At 37.1% G+C, this 20,668-nt stretch overlaps 1 protein-coding gene across 1 annotated transcript in view; it reads right to left on the bottom strand.

Annotated features, from left to right (window-relative positions):
• Nucleotides 1–3,063: 3,063 nt before the first annotated feature.
• FRMPD2 (FERM and PDZ domain containing 2) overlaps nt 3,064–20,668 on the bottom strand; it is a gene marked incomplete at both ends in the record, with an annotated part of 57,682 nt that continues 40,077 nt past the window's right edge. Inside the window, 13 exons of the mRNA XM_082052270.1 lie at nt 3,064–3,135; nt 3,957–4,019; nt 4,304–4,519; nt 6,021–6,355; nt 7,452–7,542; nt 9,234–9,382; nt 11,451–11,566; nt 12,471–12,556; nt 14,635–14,711; nt 16,421–16,589; nt 17,427–17,588; nt 18,810–18,874; nt 19,290–19,373. Of these exons, the coding sequence (XP_081908396.1) occupies nt 3,064–3,135; nt 3,957–4,019; nt 4,304–4,519; nt 6,021–6,355; nt 7,452–7,542; nt 9,234–9,382; nt 11,451–11,566; nt 12,471–12,556; nt 14,635–14,711; nt 16,421–16,589; nt 17,427–17,588; nt 18,810–18,874; nt 19,290–19,373 (1,685 nt within the window). The remainder of the gene's footprint in view (nt 3,136–3,956; nt 4,020–4,303; nt 4,520–6,020; nt 6,356–7,451; nt 7,543–9,233; nt 9,383–11,450; nt 11,567–12,470; nt 12,557–14,634; nt 14,712–16,420; nt 16,590–17,426; nt 17,589–18,809; nt 18,875–19,289; nt 19,374–20,668) is intronic.

The raw sequence follows: 20,668 nt of genomic DNA, 5'->3' as shown, positions 1-20,668 counted from the left end.
TTCATTGGCTACGCTTATACTGTGGCTAAGAGATATTTGCAGCACAACGCAGGCTTGAAGGCTAAGCTGTATATGGAGCACAGTGTGTGCTTGGGCCTGCTCAGGTACCCCAGTAGTGCAGTGTAAAAGAAGAAACCTGTGAGATGCATAGAATCCTGTTTAAGTGGTTTGGCTTATTCAGGAAGTCTGCAGCAGAGCTGCAAGTTGAATCCCTGAGTCCTACCTTCAAAGGAGAAGCTGAGAACAGATGTTTCCTTAGCATCTCCAAGAGAACATGTACAGCAGCCACATCTGCTGAGCACTTTCTGGTGATGACTTATTGTTTCCAAACTCATTTCTCCAAACATGGTGTCTACTGTAGGAAGAAACTGTGTTTGTCAGTTCAGTCCTTCCCTCCTCAAAATGCATCTGCTGTCTAGGCTGACTGTTGGCAGTGAAGCTCACAAGCAGTACTAGTACTGAGGTGACCAGCCTTTAACTTCACACATGTTCAGAACTCTCAAACTGCAGTTTTCTTAAAATGTTTTCAGGCTGTGGATTGAGAGACTTGGTCTGTAGGATTGCTCTGGGACTGTGACAGACAGAGGACCTGTCACCCAGCATGTGGCAAATGGCATCTATCTGGCTCAGCTCAAAGTTGGTTTGAGAAATTCTGAGATTTTCTGTGGATGAAAGTTTCTTATATAACAGATTATGAAATATCTGGAAGGACAGTTCTATCTCACACTGCTAGCAGCCTTAGAGGACTAGATCTGTGTAAAAGTGTATGTGTCATCCAAAAAGAAGTTCAGTATGAGTGAGGATGTCATTATGGGGATCATAAGCATAGTATCTGTTTAAAAGCACTTAATTATTATATTCTTAAAAGATAAGAACATGAGATATGGCAGAATGTCTCAGAGGTCAGTAATACTTGTTTAGGGGAATGTATAAAAGGTATCATCATCACAAAATCTGCCTTTACAGGAAATATAAATATAAGCCCTAATCACTAAAAAAATATTTTCCCTAGAGCTCTTAATGGTTAGTAGTTAAGCTTCCCAGCTGTTTTTTCATAAAAATAAATTGAAACGAAAGTCAATTCAATGTTTCAGAAATCTTTTAATATCCCTGTAAAATGGGAAAAAAATTGTCAAACAGCAAACACTTCTGTTGAACAGCTGCAATGATGATGCACAGATACGGAGGAAGAAATAATGCCATTAAGATTGTCTTCTAAATCCAGAATGCTTGTTCTAAACCACAGAAAAAACACCTTTGCATAAAGTACAGGAATATTGTCACTGAGAATCACTTTAAAGTTGTGGTACAAAAAGTGAATTGTGCATTTGTGTGCAGTGTAGTGCATTCATCGTATAGCAGTACATGTGCAGTAATTAAAATCAAAGCGAAAGGCCAAATACCAGATGAAAATTTGGCTGATGACACTTGACAAAACTGTGCAAATAGTCCTTTCTATGTAACACAAAGACAGTAATGCAGAGTTTATGGAAAGTAATGCTTCTGGGAAGACTCAAATTCAATTAATTTAAGACAAAATATTAAATTCTTTTTATGTTTTTTACCAATAAAAATCCGAGGTTACTCCACTAATTTAGTATTACTCTGGATCTCTATCAGTATGCTTGAAATTATCATTTGGCTCACAGAATAAATTTAATTTCTGTGTTTTCCTGATTTCCAGCAGACTGTCTGAGGGCAGAAAGAAAAAAATAGCCCTTGGCCTTAATTATAATTGTAATACAATCTCTTTTTCTAAAAGTCATACTTTTAATTAGTATATAATCCATCATTCTTTCTGAACCATAAACCTCTCATTTGTAATGAAAATACACAACTATTTTTTCTCCTGTTTCTACCACAGTTCTTAATTCAAATGTCGCTTAGCATTTTCTCCTTTCCTAAAAGCAAAGACATGTTTAAAATATGTACAATTGAGTTAAAGAAATGCTGTTCTAATTTCCTATGTGTAAAAGTTACTATTCCAATGCACTTCTAATAACTTCACTTCCATATATACCACCTTCTAGCTAAAAGACTTGGAAGTAGTACTATGGAAACAAGTAAAATCATACAAACTTGAGCAGGAGATTTCTGCTCAAATCCATTCAAACTCACACTAACAGAAACACTTTTTACAAGAGAAATAAACTGTACAGAGAGTTATTTACTCTAATTTAAAGATCTTATTCAGCCCCTACTGAAAGCAGTGGGACTTCCCATTGATTGGCTCAGATCCTAGATAAGAATTACAAGATAGTTAATAACTGGAAACAGTTGGGGGAGATGAAGTGTATATGTGTGCAACAGTGCACACACAGTCATTTTATCTGGCTTAGTATTGCATTCTTTTTTACATGCATGCACAATGAAACACTGATGCTATCTACACCTGTTCATACTGCTGGGAAAAATTAATATTCCATCCAGTTAATAGAATGCTCTTCCTGCTTTGAAGAGACAAGGGTTTAAAGGCATCCTATTTTTCTGTCAGTTTCTTTATTTAAGATGTCTAGTGATGATGGTATAAACTACTGGGCTGGAGTGATGACTGGAAATGGTTCTACACTGTTCAAGCAACCAAAGGTAAACAAATTGAGTCCTTCTGCACAAAAGCATAACTACTGTAGAAAATACCGATTTTCAGTCCAGAAGCAAATAGTACACAACAATATGTAAGGAACAGCTAATTTTCCACCAACACCAGCTGAATCTTGCATCTTTATAGTGGCCCTCTGGAAAGTAAAACTAATTCCAAAGGCTGCTATCTCCTTGTCACAGTTTCAAAGTATTTTCCCAGGGTTTAATACATTATTACACAGAACACTCAAATAATCCATGGCACTGTAACAGCAGTGTTGCAGTGCTGGTTGGCTGTTTCTCCAAACTGTGAGCCAAGATTTAAATGATTTACCCAGGACATGTTAAGCAAGGTTTTGAAAGTGATCTAAAAAAGCATGTAGTATAACACTTGTCTGTGCTGGGTTGTTATCTCTTTAAAGCAATTGCTGAGTGGTCCCTCCAGTCCAATGGGAAGAACAGCAGGGAAGAGTCATATTGCAGTCAGTAGGAATACATTGCTTGAAGGTTCTGAAGGACTTCCAACACAACTTCATAACAGAACAAATACTCATCCTATATGCAGAGACATCATTGTGAATACCTGGATACATTCAACACAAATCGTACACAAAGAAGGAGGAACTGCCTGAAGTGCTGTTTGTAACATCAGCATCTTTGTAACATGGATACAAAAATCTAGATATCTAAGAGAATCTAAGGGTTTTTGTTCTGTCACTTGTAAAAGTTCAGGAAAATTTTCTGATTCAATGCAGTATCTGTAAGCTTGTGCTCATGTCTCATTAGGTCAATGAAGGTTATCTATTCACTTAATTTTAGTCACATGCTTGATCATTATGCTGAATAAAAATATGTCAAAGCATGTGCTAAAATACTTGCCTATAGGAAAAGCTTATCCTTTTAGTCCCACCACCCATTTGCTCTAAATTGGTTTAGCTCCATCTTGTTTTTTCTTGTGTGAAAACTCTTGTCAGGGGTAGGTTTAACTCAGCAGTTGAACAGTTTACCGAGGTGACAATAACTCAGCAATAGCAAGAATTCAACTGAAGGCTGCAATTTTGCAAGGTAGCATTTATGGTATCTCACCAGTTTTGTTGTTGATCCCTGCTTTTGTTTTTGCTCTAAAAAGAAAGGGTGCAGGGGGGCAGGGGGAAGTGGGGGAGCAGAGCTTCTATCTGTACTGTATCAGTGCTTTGCTTTTATTTCAATTAGTAAGGGACAGACCTTTCATATTTAAATCTAGACATCACTTACCTGTAAGGCTGTTATTTTCCTTAAATGAGAGGGCTAAAAATATGCTTTAATTAAGCATATGGGTATGTACCACTAATTGACGCTTTTAAAAATCTTAATCTCGTTGATTATTGAGGACTTACCTTAGTTTGAATCATGCCAAAACGCTGATCTCTCAAGTCTCTCACTATCTGCTTGATGTTGAACTATCAGAAGAGAACAATTTTTATTTTGTTGACATGCGAGTTATAAAGAAAGATTTAAGCACTTTCAGATGGGGAAGCTGTGTCTTAGCCCTTATACAAACAGTATATTTGTAGTTATTATCTTTGTAGTTATTGTGTTTGTTGTATAAAACAACAAAAGCTGGGTTTATTCAATTTTTTTAGGATCAATTCTATCAGGAATTACTCTGGTCTAAGAAACCCCCACAAGTTGATGACATCCATACCAGTTTGTAATACTTAATGATTATCTATTTGACACTTACATGTAGATCTTTTTCTATATAGCTGAGCAGAATTTCAACACACAGCAAAACTCCACTTCTTCCAATGCCAGTGTCACAGTGAGCAACAATAGGTCCTGTCCTGTGAGCTTTTCTCATGTAGCAAATAAATTTTACAAGCTGCTCAGCTAGTTTGGGAGTATTGTGGTCTGGCCAAGTGGAAAACTGCAAATGACTTATAATGCGCTTCTCTTCTGTCTGGAAGTGAAAGACAAGAAATGTTAAAAATTATCAGTCCTGAGACAGATTTTCAAGGAATTCCACTGATAAATTTTCCTTCAGTCTCATTCTTAGTCAGTTTTTTGTCTATCCTATGTTCTTCAGCTTTTTGTACTTGACCCTATTAAGGTTTATTTTAGTTTGTCAGATGCACTCAGAAGACATAGGAGTAGGAAATTTACTTCATATAATTTTGATGAGACACTGAAGTTACTCTATTGCCCCAAAAGGATGTAGTTACCTTCTTTGTTGATTAGAAAGGAAAAAACAAAATCATTTGTTAAATTAGAACATTCCATTACTGTTTACTAGAATTTTTTTTGTAACTGAAATAAGCCATACTAATGGAAGAATAGTAATATGATAGCCACAATAGTAAGATCATAAATGGTATTCTGGGTATCAGATATAAAAGAATAATTTGTGATTAGATACCCTACCATACAAACCAAATAAACTAAAAAAATGCTTAAAAGAATAAACATAATGTAGATAAACAGTATTTTTAACTGAATGGTCCTGGGACAGCACTTCTTGTTGCCAGTTTGCCAAGCTGCATTAAGCTGAATGCAAAAGACTACCTGGATTTTTACCATCAGAAGAATTTGAATGCATGTCTGGATTTCTGCTGAAGTAAACCTGTGATTTTCTATCATAAATTGATATTGGTCCAAGACAAACGCAGCAAACATAACATGTTCATTGAAACAATCACATATAATGGCCCATCTTCCCATCTGAATAATCTTTTGGGAAGACTCATATCAAATACTTTACTATGTTCCACACACAGTGACATAAGGTGGATTGTGTTTTCTTCATATAGAGAAACAGTGTGCTTGATGGAAAAAGACAAAAAGTCTGGCACAAGTACAAATATTTTAATTATTCCATTAACTAATAGGTCCTACAGAAATTTTTGCAAAGCTTTACATAATAATGAGGCAAGACTGATGGACTTACAGTTGTTACAGTTTCCATGTTCTTATACCCGGATTTTATATTTGTTAGGTTTATAAAAATTTGCTGCTGTATTTGCAGTGTCGTGTATATTCATGCCTTTTCCTGAATGAAAGAAGTGTCGTTTGTTCTAAATTCTAGGATGAAAACTAATTTCTTCCCCTCTTTTCTTCCAGTCACCATTACAAAATATGAACTCACTCTGTCCACCCTTACTGATTTTATTTGATAAGAACAGTAAGCAGTTCTGCAAAACACTGAACACACTAGCTCTGTGACCATTAAAGGACTAATTTTTGGACATTCTTGTCCAAATGTAGGTAATGTTGGATCCACATCTTGTGCAATGAACAAAGAAGCAGAACTTCATTAACCCTAATTTCATGCCTGTTATTCAGATTTTTACATTCCTAAAAAATAGTGAGCAAATGTTACGGAGGAAGCAAATGTAACACTAGTATTTACTCATGAAAAACATCTTATCAATTTAATCATATATGAAAGTATTAAATATACTTACCTGCTTGTTGGTCATTTCTATCGTTCTAACTATGAAGTAATCTAGAATCTGATAACTGTCTAGCCTTAAATGGAAATTAGCCAGTTCTGTAGAGCCATTAGGAGCTTCAGGCCAGTATCGATGACATCTGACTTGCCCTAGCTCCACTTCTTTTGTCATCATGGCAATCACATCTGATTCACTCTCCCAGACCATTTGCCAAAAGTCAGCCATAGTGGATGGCAGAGGCCCTTGGGTTATAATGTAAAAATGTTCCTCTTCTCCAACTTTCATTCTAATGTAACTTGCATTAATGTAGCCATTCTTTTCTCCCAGAGGAACTCGTGTCTTATCATCTGTACAGAAACAGAAAGTTGCTATTTCAGCTGTAGATCTGAAGCAGAGTTCTACAATCTCTAACACTCAGGAGACGGGGAAGCTCAGCCTCTGAATGTTGGAATGCATTTGACTAGTAACACTAATATTAATAACTACTAAAAGGAATTCCAACTGATAAATTGTATGGTTCTCTGTAACTTTATTTCTCTTAAGGTATTTGTGTTACACTCTGATGAGCCTTAAAATTACCATAAAATTGTTTGGTAGTGATTCAAAATAGTGTATCCAGCACTAGTTTTAAGGTATGGCATGGGAACATTGTCACTGGATATTGGTGCTATAAACTGGGGAATTTCTGAGAATGTATACTGTATCACTAATATAGACAGGTAACTATGCTACAAATTTTGTATGTGTTGTCCTGCTGCTGCAGTTTAGAAAGACATCAAGGGTCCAGAAAGTGTTCTCCCTCTGTTGTGATACCTCTTGGGGAATCATTGGGCAGTACAATATTTTTCTGAAATCCTTGATAACAGCAGTCATACAGCTCTTGCACTCAAATCTTCCTTCTAAAATTACTTCAGTGATGAAATTTGTCTGTGACTCATATAAGAGATGAGCAGCTGAAAGCTCTGGTTGGATATTATACTTTCATATACTTCTGAAAGAATCTTTCTAAGAGCTACATAAATCCATGATTTCCACTCTACTTTTCAGAATTCCACTGTGTCATAAGCAATAGATGTAGTTGTACATTTAATCAGATTTAAACAACTGCTATTATAGTTCAAGTTACACTTGCCCACAGAAATGTAGATCAATATCTCTGAGAAAGAGGGAAGGAAACACCAAGACCGCTGACCCTCTACCAGACCAAGTCATGCCTTGTGGAAGATGATACTTCAGAAAATCACACATTTTGCAATGCAGACATCCTTACATGAACTCTACCTCTTTTTGAAAAATCTCAATACATTTCATTATTAGTGGAGCTCTTTGTGACTAAGGATGTGGTGGGGTTTGCACCTCCTACATCCCAGTGCTATAGCTGTTTTTCTGTTTTCTGATGTCTTTGTTCAATGAATGTACATTCTCATTAGTGCGCATACTTACACGGAATAATATCTTGGTATCTATTTTTATCCTGGTTTTCTGGTGCTTTGCCAGTTCTGCAGTCATCTATTGGTTTCACATGTTCTAAAGCCTAGATCAAAGAGAAATAGTCAATCCATGTCATTCATAGCCTTTACAGACAACCTTTACAGAGTGTGAGAAAACTTTACTGCTATATGTGACCCAAGGCTCACAAATAGGCTTCTTACAGAAGACAATCAATGCATCATTCTCTAAACTTCTAGGCAAGGAATTTAAATTGCTTTGTATTTTCTCCAGCCTGCACAAAATTTCTGGGGTTTTCAAGTGAGATTTCCAACCCACATCCCCAACCCCTTTCATTACACATCCCTGCTGTATATTTCTGTAAAACAGATGTTTGGAATAGTGTCTTGGCCAAATGTCAGCATTCATAATTGATAACATACTGACTGAAGCACCACCTGTTGCACCATTAACAGGTAGTGAATATCAATGAATATTTTCAGTGACAGAGAAAGTGGATAAAGGTAACAGCATCAATTCTGTTGAGTGCAAACAATAGAGTCATTAAGTATTTCATAGCAGATTTAGAGGAGCAGAACACAATGTAGCTGGAAGCAGGAATGTGCAAGTTCATTTCATTTACAGCTTTGAGTTACCTTCACTTTTCTTTATTCTTTTGCCTCTTTAGTCTGCATTGCACAATGCTCAGCCATCACATTGTGCCACTGTGCAGTATATATGGACTGACATACATGTGACAGTTTTTTAACATCATCATCAGTTGATACAGTTTTTACTCAGATAAAATGCCCATTTGCTTTGGTAAACAGTGCTTTCCCTATTAGATCTTTGTGTTTTCTGTGCAGATGCATGACTCAGCTCATAGTATGCTATGCCTATGTCAGTAATGTAATGGAAAGAATGGAAATTAATACATGCCCTTGAGCCTTGAGGGAAAGTAAGCAAATCCTATACATGTGAGCCTGTGGGATTTTGTACTCAGTAAGCCAGAGATATAAAGGAAAGTGAAATAAATTGATAATATTGTGATTAGTAGGGAAAAGTGGTAGCAATCTGTTTCTCTGGTGATGAGTAGGACATCCTTTAAAGGAAACTCTAGTACTATGTTCAAGAGTTATGAATTTTTTTCTTTGAGAATTTGTTGATAACTATTTATATCCTGGAACAAGAAATTTTATATGCTTTCCTGATTGTACACTTTTTCATTACTTACACACCATCAAATGTAATTATGTGTTTTCATTATCTATGGAAGTCTGTTACTTTTTCTTTTTAATTTCACAAAGTTCCTGACCTTAGTAGCATTTTGTGGCAATGACTTCCCTGGAACACTGGAACATTGTGCAAAACATTTTCTTTTCATCAACTGTTTCAACACTAGTGAATCCCTAGCAGCATGGATTTCTTGCTTTAATGAACCCTCGAGAATAGTTTCTAGGCAGATGTTCAGCTGAGGGGATAATAGGAGGAATTCCATCTAGAAAAAGTGATTCATACTCTACTTTTGTGCATTATTTGCTTTTCATTCCATGTGGACAATATCTGTGCACAGGGAATATTGTGAGCCTGACCTGCAGGGAAAGAGAGAGATCCAAATACTGTAGCATCACCCAAACAGCAGAGTAGGAGCCCCGTTCTAGCTGGAATAATTCTCCAAGAAAGTAGAGTCAGTAAAGACATACAAGTTGGTCTCTCATACAGTATGCTCAAGGCTGCTCAAAGTCACTTTCTTAGCTCTGCTAAACACTCAGATCTTAAAAAGGAATCACACTTTACCATGAACTCCTTTAACACCTCTTGATTCTCAATCTGCAACTGAAGGTCTCGAATAAGACCTGTGATGCCAGTCCTTGGACCTACTCCAGTCAGTGATGGTTTGAAGTTAATTAACTGAGTCAGTTCATCTCCAGAAGCAAAGGTTCTGCCTATATATTAACAGAAAAATGAAGGAGTTTTAAATGATTGTTGGTCATAGCACAAAGTCTTGGCTTTAAAAACTAGGGGGTTGCAGTACTTAAGTGCGTTTTGAGGCTTATACTGTGGAAGTGAAATATGAAAAAATATTTTTGGCTTACTTATGTTCACAGCAGAAAGAAGAATAAGTGAGCACCATGGATACAACCAGCACCACATTTCATGTAATTTGGAAGTAGAGCCAACTGTTGCAGCTTATTGCCTCATATAGCTTCTAAATACAGTTTGTTCTAGATAAACAGTCCTTGCAGAAATATAAACTTCAATGCCAGTTTATATTGGTAGAGGAGACTGGCCACATTTTCATGGAATCATCTTCATGTTTCCAACACTTTCCTGAAAATTAGCATTGGCACACCCCACTGCTAGGAATACTCACTGCAAATTCTTCCTTCCTGAAGTAAGAAAACATTTTCAGTTGTTTTCAGCTTCCCTCACGCTCCTGTTCAAGAACTATATGTGAAGTATCTTTGTCACACCAAAATCAGGATTCAGTTTTACTAATTTGCTCATCCTGAAGTATATGTTCTCATCCAAAACTTGACATGAAGAAGAAGGATAAATATTTATGTCTCCAGAAATATCACTATTCTACTGGAGCAATTCGCTTGCCATGTAGATAAAAGCAGTGAAAAACAGTGGTTTGAGGCAGAGGAATTATGGGATTTGTCCTTTTATTCACAAGGTACTGTTAGCAAAGAGTAACATGCCAGCTCTCTCAAGGAAAACCTGATGATCTGTTCCACAGGTTTGTTGTGTGCTGAAGACAAGGAGCAATGCTTTGTTTTTCTCTTGTAAGATGTCATTTCTACTCTTAACTAATCTCTGCAACAAGTGTTATGCTCGCTATGCTCTTGTCTGGGCTACAACTTGTACCTGCTTTGCCTGAGTTTCTAAGACATTTTCTATTCACAGATTCGAGGGTGTTTCTATTAACCAGTTGAGAGTGCCAGTGAGGACAGATTCCCCTTCCAGACAGAGAGCGCTATTTCCCACAAACCTCTTCTTCCAGATAAAGTGGAATAAAAAACCTGAACTCTTAACAGGTCATGGAGAATAAAGTGGTTACAATTTTCTGTTTGCTAGCCAGCACAGCTTGGTTGTGTGAGGGAGATAACTGTGGTTTACTTTGGATGAGACATCCACTACCACAGGGTAAGAAGAAGGTGGGAGAGACCCGTATTGTAGAGAATCTGCAGGATACTGCAGCATCCTCAATATGATCCCTTTCACAAATTATTCTTGCTTGTGGCAGAAGCAGCTTAGTTTCCTACAGGAACAACTAGGCAGGTTCTCTCTGTAAGCTGTCTTCTGATGTCAGATGGGCTTTAGCACCTGAGGACTGAATATGCCTCAGTATGTGGTTAAGCACATCAATTCCAGAGGTTTTAATGGAGTTATTATATGAAGTGAAATTCAGCGATTCTGGGAAAAAAATCTCGAGATAGAATTTGACCCTTCACTCTACATTTTTGTGTAAACACTTCATTTACTTTTTTGATGAGTTGTATGGGAACAGCAAGGGAGAGAGGAGAATGATTTAAAAACCTTCTTGCATCCACTGATAACAAGCACATTTTGTAGTATGTCCCTGGAATTTGTTACATTAATTCTCAAAGCCTTCCTTTTCATTGTCTTTCATATGTGAAAAAGGACTTCTACTACATCCCATCTGTTTACTGTCTCTCATAAGAGAATCCATCTGCATTTATTTTATTCATTTTTGGACAAACTAAGAATTTCACTGAGCCAATGTGTCATTTCTTTGCACTGTCCAACAGCAGTTCTCTGAAAGAGATGGAGAAACCCCAGTGTAGGCCTTCTTCTTGTGGATGTTGCAAAGATTTGATGGCCTTCATATGTATCAATGGTAAAAATTGTGTCCTGAGTGCCCTGGTCTTTAAGACACAAGAGTAAATTCTCAGCTTGTACACAAGGGATTAGTGTTGTTTCTCTGTACATATAGAGAGGAGTGGTCCTATAATGTTAAAGAAACAAGAGAAGTTTTTGCATGGTTACTTCTAGGTAGAACAGAAACCCTACGGGGCATATCATCATCTTCATTGTTCCAGCTGTCTGACTCAGACTGCTGACTCTCTCTTCCACCACCTTCACATTCCACATATTTCTGTGACCTGCAAAACAGCATTAGTTGAATGGTCTTATGCAAACAGCAGAAGCTTTAATAATCCGAACCATACAAAGGTTTTTGTTTTAATCTAGTTTTGGTCACTTACAACTTTCTTGAGCAAGTATTTTCAAGAATTATTGTGAACTCTGAAGAATATAAGTTCAAGGAGTAATAGTAGCATTTTTTTTTCTGGAGTAGTATTTGCAAATATAGCCAGTGAAAAACACTATAATTGGAATATGGTATTTTATTTTTTTTCAAATAAATAGGAAGATACTTTGTATAAAAAGCTGCCCAAAAAATTATTGAAAGTGAGGTTTATTGCAGTTATAGATAATTTTTCATGTATGTAATTTCTCAGTTGTTAAGAAATCATAGGAATGGTAACAAGCAAAGCCTATTTAGCTAAGTATTTAGAAAATTTTAGAGCACTTAAATTTGTTTGAGATAGAAGATATGCCTGCAATCCAGAACACATTACTGGTTCAAATATTTCTCTACTGGCTAACTCCTGTACTCCTGTATCATTTAACTATCTTAGTAGACTTAAGCATATCAGTCTAACATTATCCTATCTTATGTATAATCATAATACATAGTGTTAGAAATAGTAAAAGGTACACTTAAGAGGATGAATAAAATAATAAGGAGCAGCCATAGTAGCACAGGGTCCATCCCGGGCTGCAAGACTTGCTTGGAATTCTTAGCATAATAAAACCCACAGGGACCCTGCCCACACCAACACTGCTCAACAGCTCTTACTGCAGATGGAGCTGCATTCAAATGCAACTGTATTTCTGTTATCTGGGACACATGAGTACATTTGCATGCCATATTAGAACAGCTCTGGAAATATAGGAATAAATTACCCATATTATTTAATTTGCATTTGTACTTGAAAGACTTACATGTCTGAAATGTTACTGATTATATCCTTATAGTCTTGTCCAGCCAGCTGACCTTGCAGAGGGTAATGGGGTGTAATTTCTGGATTCTGCAAGTTTAAAAAAAGAGAAAGAGCTGTGAAAAATCAGTACACAGAAACATCAAGAATATGGATCCTTTCATCAACATTCTTTATCTGAAAAAAGAGCTGTCCTTCACTCGAGAAGGAGAGGGCAAATAGAAAAGTTTCCATTTTCAGAAGAAAGTATGTAACTTGGATTCAGTGCTGCAGTATCTACTAGGACCAAAACGCCACATCAGCTGTATCTCTGAGTTTCATAACAATATGGCCTTCAAACATCTCTACCTTTGACAAAGTTCACGTTAGTTATTAATATATGATCTCTAATCTCAAAGAAAAGGTAATCACAGGAACCATGAGTCACTCTTCCACTCCAGGATCTTGGCAGCAGAAAGCACTGGTGTCTGAGATGGAATTGTTGGTAATAATTTCCTTTTTTATCAGACACAATGATGCCAACTGTTAGAGTCAGGGGGCAGGTGCACTACTGAGGAAGCGCTCAACTAACAGAGAAGGCAGACTCTTGATCATCCTCCATATGCAGTAGAACCAGTAGTATTGGTGGCTGTTTAATGTGTTAGAGAATGATGACTGGGTCCTTCATTTAAATTATGATGCAGAACATTTGTCATTAGTATGTGGAAGAGTCTCCTTCTCAGTTGAAACCCTTGATAGATAATTACTTAAATTTTACTTCGGAATGGTGTTTCTTCTCTTTCCCTGCTTAATATTCCAGATGCACTCAGAAAGCACCTTGGCATGTTACACCGTAAAAACTACTGAATGTCCCACAGGGTGTTAATGGTAGTTGCCACTTATGCCTTATTTTCTTACTTCCATGGTGTATTTCCCTGTTACAATAGGGGGATTCACGGCTGCCTGTGTATTATGAATTTATTTACTCAGTTTCTGCACATACTGACTACAGTGACTGGAGAATGTTATATGGATTTTTGTTTTCTATTTGTCAAGGAAAGGTGCTATCTACTGCTGCTTTTTTTGTGCTTTTTTTCTTTTTTTTTTTTTTTTCAGTAGCTTGTCATTTTCAAAGTCTACATCTTTGGAGTAGATGGCAGCTGTGCTCTATAAATTACGGCATCAGTAGTTTCTATTTATAGGAGAAAGCTAAAGGCAAGCTGGAAATAATGAAGAAGAGAGAGTTAATGGAACCCATTCAGCAAAATTTTTAGCATGTGCTTAAAGTTAGGCATATGCTGTGCTGAACTAGATAGACTTAACCACCTGCCTGAAATGAAATTTATGCCTTATTACCTTGATAACTCAGGGATCTAATAAGGAACCTATAACATTAGTACTATCTCCTACTTCTCATAGATATTATTTCTTGGGTTTACTTCTTTGTCAGATCATGGACATGACCTTGTTTTGATAGTATATTTCACCAATCTCTTAACAGTTTCTTTCCAACACCCATTTTAACAGTGTACTTAAAACTGACTCAAATTCCTCTTAAGGTTTTCTCAGCTTATCCATGTCAAGGATTTTTTCCATTTTATCTTTTTCTAGTTTGATTATATTGGTTGAAGCAGGGTTTGGTTTTTTTTTATTTGTTCTGGAGGATGAGAAGACCTATATTTCTAACATTTTCTGAGGAGAGTCTTTACAGTTGTAACCTTAGAAGTAATAGATGCTGTAAAATTTGATGTGGAATATCTTGCAGGACTCACCAAGATTCAAAAACATAGCCATGTTTGAAGAATTTTGGGTGCCTTGGAGTTATGAATATTAATGGAAGACAGTTGAATAGAACTCTTTTAAAGTATATTGTTTTAAAATACTGAAAGAATGGTAAATTAATAAATCATTCACTCCAGTATTATAAAGCACCAGAACTAGAATTGCACATGTAATGTCCCTTCCCTCTGCCCTTTTAGCATATATATTATACTAATCGTATTCTCTTATCTCAGTGGAATCCCCTGACTCATTCAAATGTTAGCAGTTCCAGTCATTGCAGCACACTTTCCTCACATTTATTTTTCCATTAAGGTGTGGTTCTTGCCCGCATTGCAGCAAACTCATTTTGTGAACAAACATACAAGTACATTGCCTGATAACTTCTAGAAGCCTGATTCAGATTTTACCTTGTTGCACATCTGGTTGGATTCTTCTTCCTTGAAAGTGAATCCAGGCTGTGCTTGGAGGCTTCCCTCAGCACCATCTGAACACCAGAAAACAAAATCAAAGTAACATGCCTACAAAGCATGAAAATACAGATCCATTTTTTCTACACCATCCACATCAGAGGACTTTCATCTTGGAAGAGGCACTGAGAGACGGTGCCAGAAACTGACATGAAATGTTCCTTTCATGGATGCTCTGAGGACTGGTACAGCACCAATGCTATATATCACCACTGAAGAAACCTGCATAATTTAGGTTCACAGAAGATACGCTTAAGTAGACCTCTGTATCAATAGCAGATATAAAAAACTTCAAACAGAATTGAATTCTGCCCTCCCTAACCCAGCTTATTGCTTTGCAGTGCTAAGGAACAAATAACATAGGTTAACTTTGATGACAGTTCTTCTATAATACCATTGGGTTTTGCTGGTCCAGGAAAACAGTTTAAACTTTCCAGCAACTGTGTAATTCACCAACATCATGTGAGATGCAAATAAACATCCCCACAGTTATTTCCTTAACTTTGCAGAGCTGGTGAAGTGAATTGGAATATTTCCATAACCCTTAATAGGGCAGGAGCTTCAATCAACCTTTTTATAACTGGCCATCCTTCCATTTTTTTGTGTCATTAAACCCCGAAATTAGAGATGAGACAGTGAATAGCCCACTTCCAGGCCAGTGCTGAGCATAGTTTCCTCATCTTCATGGAAAAACTTTGCTCTCGAAGCACACGGGTTATCTTCCAGTAAGTGGAGTGTCTAGTCTTTATGACACAGACTAGGAGTTCAAGAGGATTAGCTTCAGTCTAACAGATACTGAAAAAAACTGAGATACTTGAACCCAGAGGCAGCTGCTACCTAACAGCAGAATTGTCTAAAATACCTATGCAGGTAAGTTTGCATCAGTAAAGCTGACTAGATGCATAAATGTTTACCTTAAAATATGTCCAAAACCTACAGTCAGCTCTGCATCTCTCCCTAGTCAGGTGGGAACAAAACAAAGAGCAATGGTGTTGGTTTCTTGCCTGAGAAGATTTGAAACAAAACCTTCAATTTGTAACCAGCATGCTGGAAGGTATATTAAGGAAGACTTCTGTATTCTTGCCCTTGAAGTTTCTACACGTTATAGGAAACATTTAATTGTTCAAAGAAACAGAAAGTTGAGAAATATAAACCCATAATCTCCTGGTAACAGTATACCCTTACTTCCACTGCCAGCTTTAATTAGTATTTAAACTTTGAGTATTCAGTAGAGCAGAGCCTTCAACACAGGTTTCTTCCGTTAGACCTAGTCAGCTTTCTAAGTATTGCTGATGCAGGTGGGTGTGCTCTCAAATTAGCAATAACCTGGGAGCAGAGCGTTCTGGATTTGAACATGAACAATTGCGGGAAAGGAGTGTCTGCTAGGCAGAACAGGAGGTGTAGTGCTTCCAAGAGATAAGGTAGGAGTGCTGGAATGTGAAAGTTTTTGGAAATATATTTTTAGCAGCTGGGTCAGTAATGGGCTATGCTTCCACTACTTCTAGACTTAAAAATCATGCTTGGACATTCCTTCCCTGTGGTTCTATGTCTTGAGTAGCTCAGCTGGAGCTGCAGATCATGGTGAAAAATGTGTTTGTATCTACAGCTATGAATCAGGAGTAACTGTGAAGTTAGTAATATTGAATTGTTTTGCTAATGGGAAATTGGAATACAGGCAACATGTAACCCCACTTTTATTATGTACTGAGGGGATGTGGCTGCTTACCAGGCTCTGCTTTTGTGTTTGGAGAAGGTATACTGTTGCTCTGTTTGCCTGAATAAGTCCAATGCAAAGCCATACTTCGGCAGACAGTGAGTTGAACTGTGCCTCGAGCCTTGCGCAGCAGATCTATAACTGTTTGGCGTGGCAGACCAGACACAAAAGTCTCATTCACCTGAAAAATACAATGATAAATGCTTCAAGACTCCTGTAAGAGAAAGCTTCATTTAAGCACATATCCCAGCACTGAGCAATCTTTATATAATTTGTTTGCACTTCAGTTGTCCTTATCCCCTCAAATTTTGGTAACTTGTTTGATCATCTTCTCTCTAATTCTTTATACCATGACTGCCAGCAGTATACCACAAAATTATAGTTTATATCTCTTCTGAGACATTAACAGTGCACTGTTTCCCTCACTCTTCAGATGGAAGATGGAAGTAAATTAAAAATAGAAAAACAAACAAAAATAGGGGGGGCGGGGGTGATGAAGAAAAATAATAGTTTATGAAAATGTGGTTAAGCTAATAAGATTTTTAAATTAAGGTTCAAAAGCTCTGATTCCGGTGGCTTTTGCTTGTCTTGATAATACCTAAATGGCACTGATAATAAGTTCCTGCCACTGTCCTCCTGGTTAGCTGTTTTATGCGTGGCTGGTCAGTCAGCTCTTGTTTCCCTGATTTTTCACATGTAATCCTCACTGAGCACAGTGGAGGAGTTGCACTTTGCTGCTTGCCCTACTACACTGGGTCTGCTTCTCTGCTGGAGTGCCAGATTGCCACCTTCCAGCTGTAGAGAGAACCAGTCCCACAGGGAGATGAGCTCTGGGCAAGGGGTAGGAAGGACCCAGAACAGCTCTCTGAGCCCAGGAGCCAAGGGACATCATCTTCTATGTTTTACTGTGCCAAGCAGCCTCAGATTTCCAATCTGTGCAACCTTCATACTGAACAGAATGCTCATGATAGAGTAACTGGAGAAAATGTAGGCCAAAACAACGAAGAACAAGCATTACCTTAAGTAGGATGTCACCAACTTGAAGCCTCCCATCTAGATCTGCAATGCTGTCTGGACTGATTGCTTTTATTAGGATAGCTCTGCCATTTCTTCCACCTACCAGTGCAAATCCTAGGCTTCCATTTTCTGCTTTTTCCAGCTCAATCTTAATAATGAAGTCCTGCAAAAGAAAACAATCCAATCTAAAGTGAACTTTCTCCAGGGATGTGATTTGTTTGCATTTTTAATATCAAAGAGTCCCATTATGCTTCACAGTCTTCACTGGCTGATGTAATTTATGGGATATATCCTTCTCTTGAATAGGTTTATAGAGCTTCTGGAGATGAACATAGCAGCTTCATGTATGTATCAGAATAAAAACAGTACATACTTATTTCTGTAATCTTTTTTTAATAAGTATTGGAGGGGAAAATAACCTCTTAAGAGCAAGGAAACACATACTTTTGTAACCCTTTTAAAATATATCAAATACACGACCTTCACTGACAAACAAATCACTTTTATCTCCAGCATGGTAGTAATGCAGTACATACCCCATTCTTTTTCTATGATGAAAATCCTAACCTTGCAACCCCAACTCACCTATCTGTTTGGCTTTAGCACTTCATTCAGTTTTAAAATCAGCTGCTTTTTTAGGGTAAAGTATTATGTCAGAAATAGCAGCAGCCTAGAAATTTTTATGACTTGCAGCATGGATAGTTCCAATGTTGCAAATATCTTCAGAAATCATTTCATCAAGTTGAACAGATAAACCATAATGGATTAAATGGTGTGGAAGAAGCAGTAATAGTGATGACTTAATCAAAAGTGAGAAAATGGTTACAATTTTTCTGCCAGGTTGAAGGTCTAATTTTAACAAGAGACAGCCCTTTTTTGCAAACCACAATGAAGAGAAAACTAGTAAATCTATTCCTATGAAATATCAGTCCGAATGCGGGTAATTTAAATTCCGAGTAACATTATTTTCCACATGTTTGCACAAACAGAAGTGATGTTTGCACTTGTAAGAATTTTGGGGCATTGTATATTGAGCATGGAAATTACTTCTTTTTTTTTTTTTTTTTCAAATAACACACCTATGTATTTTAGGAATTCATCAGTTCAAAAATGGCATTATGCTTGCCAAATTCAAACCATTATGGTTTATTTCAGTGCTGCATAATACTCCAAAGGTTTGGAAAATTTTTGACGATTACACTTATTTTCCCCAAAACCCCATGCTTTCTAAGCTAAGGATTAATCTTGTAAACTGTCAAATAGTCCTATGAAGACCCAACAGAGGGGCCATATCATATGAGCCATACTTTAGCAAGCTGGTAAAATAGTGATATTATGCATTGAAAAACAGCAACAGAATAGTGGGGTAAAATTTGCCACTCACCTTACAATCTGGAGAATTGGGAGTGTTTTGCTGAGCACTACAGTTTGTTTCCTCCAAAGGTTTTTCTGTGAAAAGCAGCAACAACTTTTACACAGGTATATTGGTAAAATGTTCCATAGTACAACATTCAAAATCATATTCAGAGACATAATAAAGCACTCTATATTTGACATGTAAAATACAAAATAATGCCTGCGGGCTTAAACTCCTGAACTGTGAACGGAGCCTTCTGCATATTATCCCTGTAGATTTTTACCTTCCGGTTTCAAAACAAGCTTTCAATGTTGCATGTTACATGGTCAGAGACACAAGATGGAGAACAGGTGATGTATAAATGTTTCTGAAACTCCGAAGGAGGCAGTTTTGTTTATGAAGAATTAATCTTTCCCAGGTGCTGCCAGTTCCACCTACAGACTTCTTTCCTTTCAGAGAGGGAACAAAATTTTACTAACCTTAAGTGAAAAATATGAAGTTCCTTACCCCGTTGATGGAGCACATGTTCTTGGGCATTCAGGTTTTCATCTGAGAGAGAATTTTTCTCTCTGTCTGTCTCAGCAGGTGGCCCTGAAAGCATACACACAGTTTTGTTTTGTTTTTTGTTTTTCTGACAGGCCTCCTGCTAACCTTCATATACACAAGGGAACGTAAACTCTGTGCTTATATTATTAAACAAAGCATCCATATCCAATATCAATAGTATATGAGGCAGTTTGAGGCACTACTGTGTGATTAAGTTTGCCAGTTGCACAGTGATATAAACAATTCTGTCATGAATTGCAGAAATATTTCATCTCAATCATTGTTATTTTTAAAACTGTACAATCAGAGATCAGACTGAGTCATTCTAGACATGGGGCAATGAGAAGGCAGAGGAAGCAGCAGGGTGTGTTAGTGTCTGCAGAGATGGATATGCAAGAAGTCAATGTGCATTTCTTGATACTCTTCCCTCTACCCACCCCCAGGTTTGGGCTTTTGCTTTATTATATCTTGGTCCTTTTACTATTTTACTCTTACTGTATGAGTTACAGAAAATGATGAGTGGTCTGTTGTTTAAAAACAAAACACAAAAAGCTCACTGTTGCATTTGTGAATTTAGTATGCATTTTTGTAACTAAGAGACTGACAGTCTATAAAATGAAGGTTTGCTTCCATAATAGCAAATTGTTATACATTTATCTATAAATCTATCAGAGATTATAGCAAAAAGAATGCCAGATACCAAATTACTATAGATTTTTTACGTGTCTTATAAAAGGAAAGAATCTTGTTTTACAAGAGAGGCAGGTAACTGTACCATTGTAGAGTGCACAAATCTGCATTGGAGGTGGACCAGATTTGTAACCTACTTTGAAGGTGTCTTGAGAAATCTTATAATTTGCAAAGCTCATGGAGTGAGGATGTAAAAGCAAGGCCTTACCAGGATATGCATTTAACGTGCTTTAGTTATACCACAGAAACTGAGAGTATACATAACTTTATCTGTCTCTTGTAGTAAACTCGAAGAAGTTTGTTCTTCAGTAACTGAAATAAGCTGCTTCGGTTTATAAAAACAAACATATGGCTAATTGTTTGGAATAATTTCTTCGGGTAGCCCTATGCCAATATTCAGATGAGTGTGGGCATTTAAGCAATTCTGGTGCAGGGTTACTTTTTCAGGTAATCTTTGCATGATCAAAAAAAAATATTGGATATTCAGTCAGGTAAATGAAACTGTGGGTTAGGCTTGGCTTGACATACCAGCAAAATGTACACTCGAAAGTATTAGTTGCATAACTAACACACTTTCTACGCAGTGACAGAGACATGACGCCTATCCTTCCACCTGATGCTGCACATGCAGCCTCTGCTTGCTGAGACTC

The sequence above is a fragment of the Streptopelia decaocto genome (genome assembly GCF_964273445.1).
Source record: "Streptopelia decaocto genome assembly, chromosome: 5".
NCBI lineage: Eukaryota > Metazoa > Chordata > Aves > Columbiformes > Columbidae > Streptopelia > Streptopelia decaocto.
The sequence above is the reverse complement of the archived record's forward strand: the minus strand, read 5'-3'. Positions and strand labels throughout refer to the sequence as shown.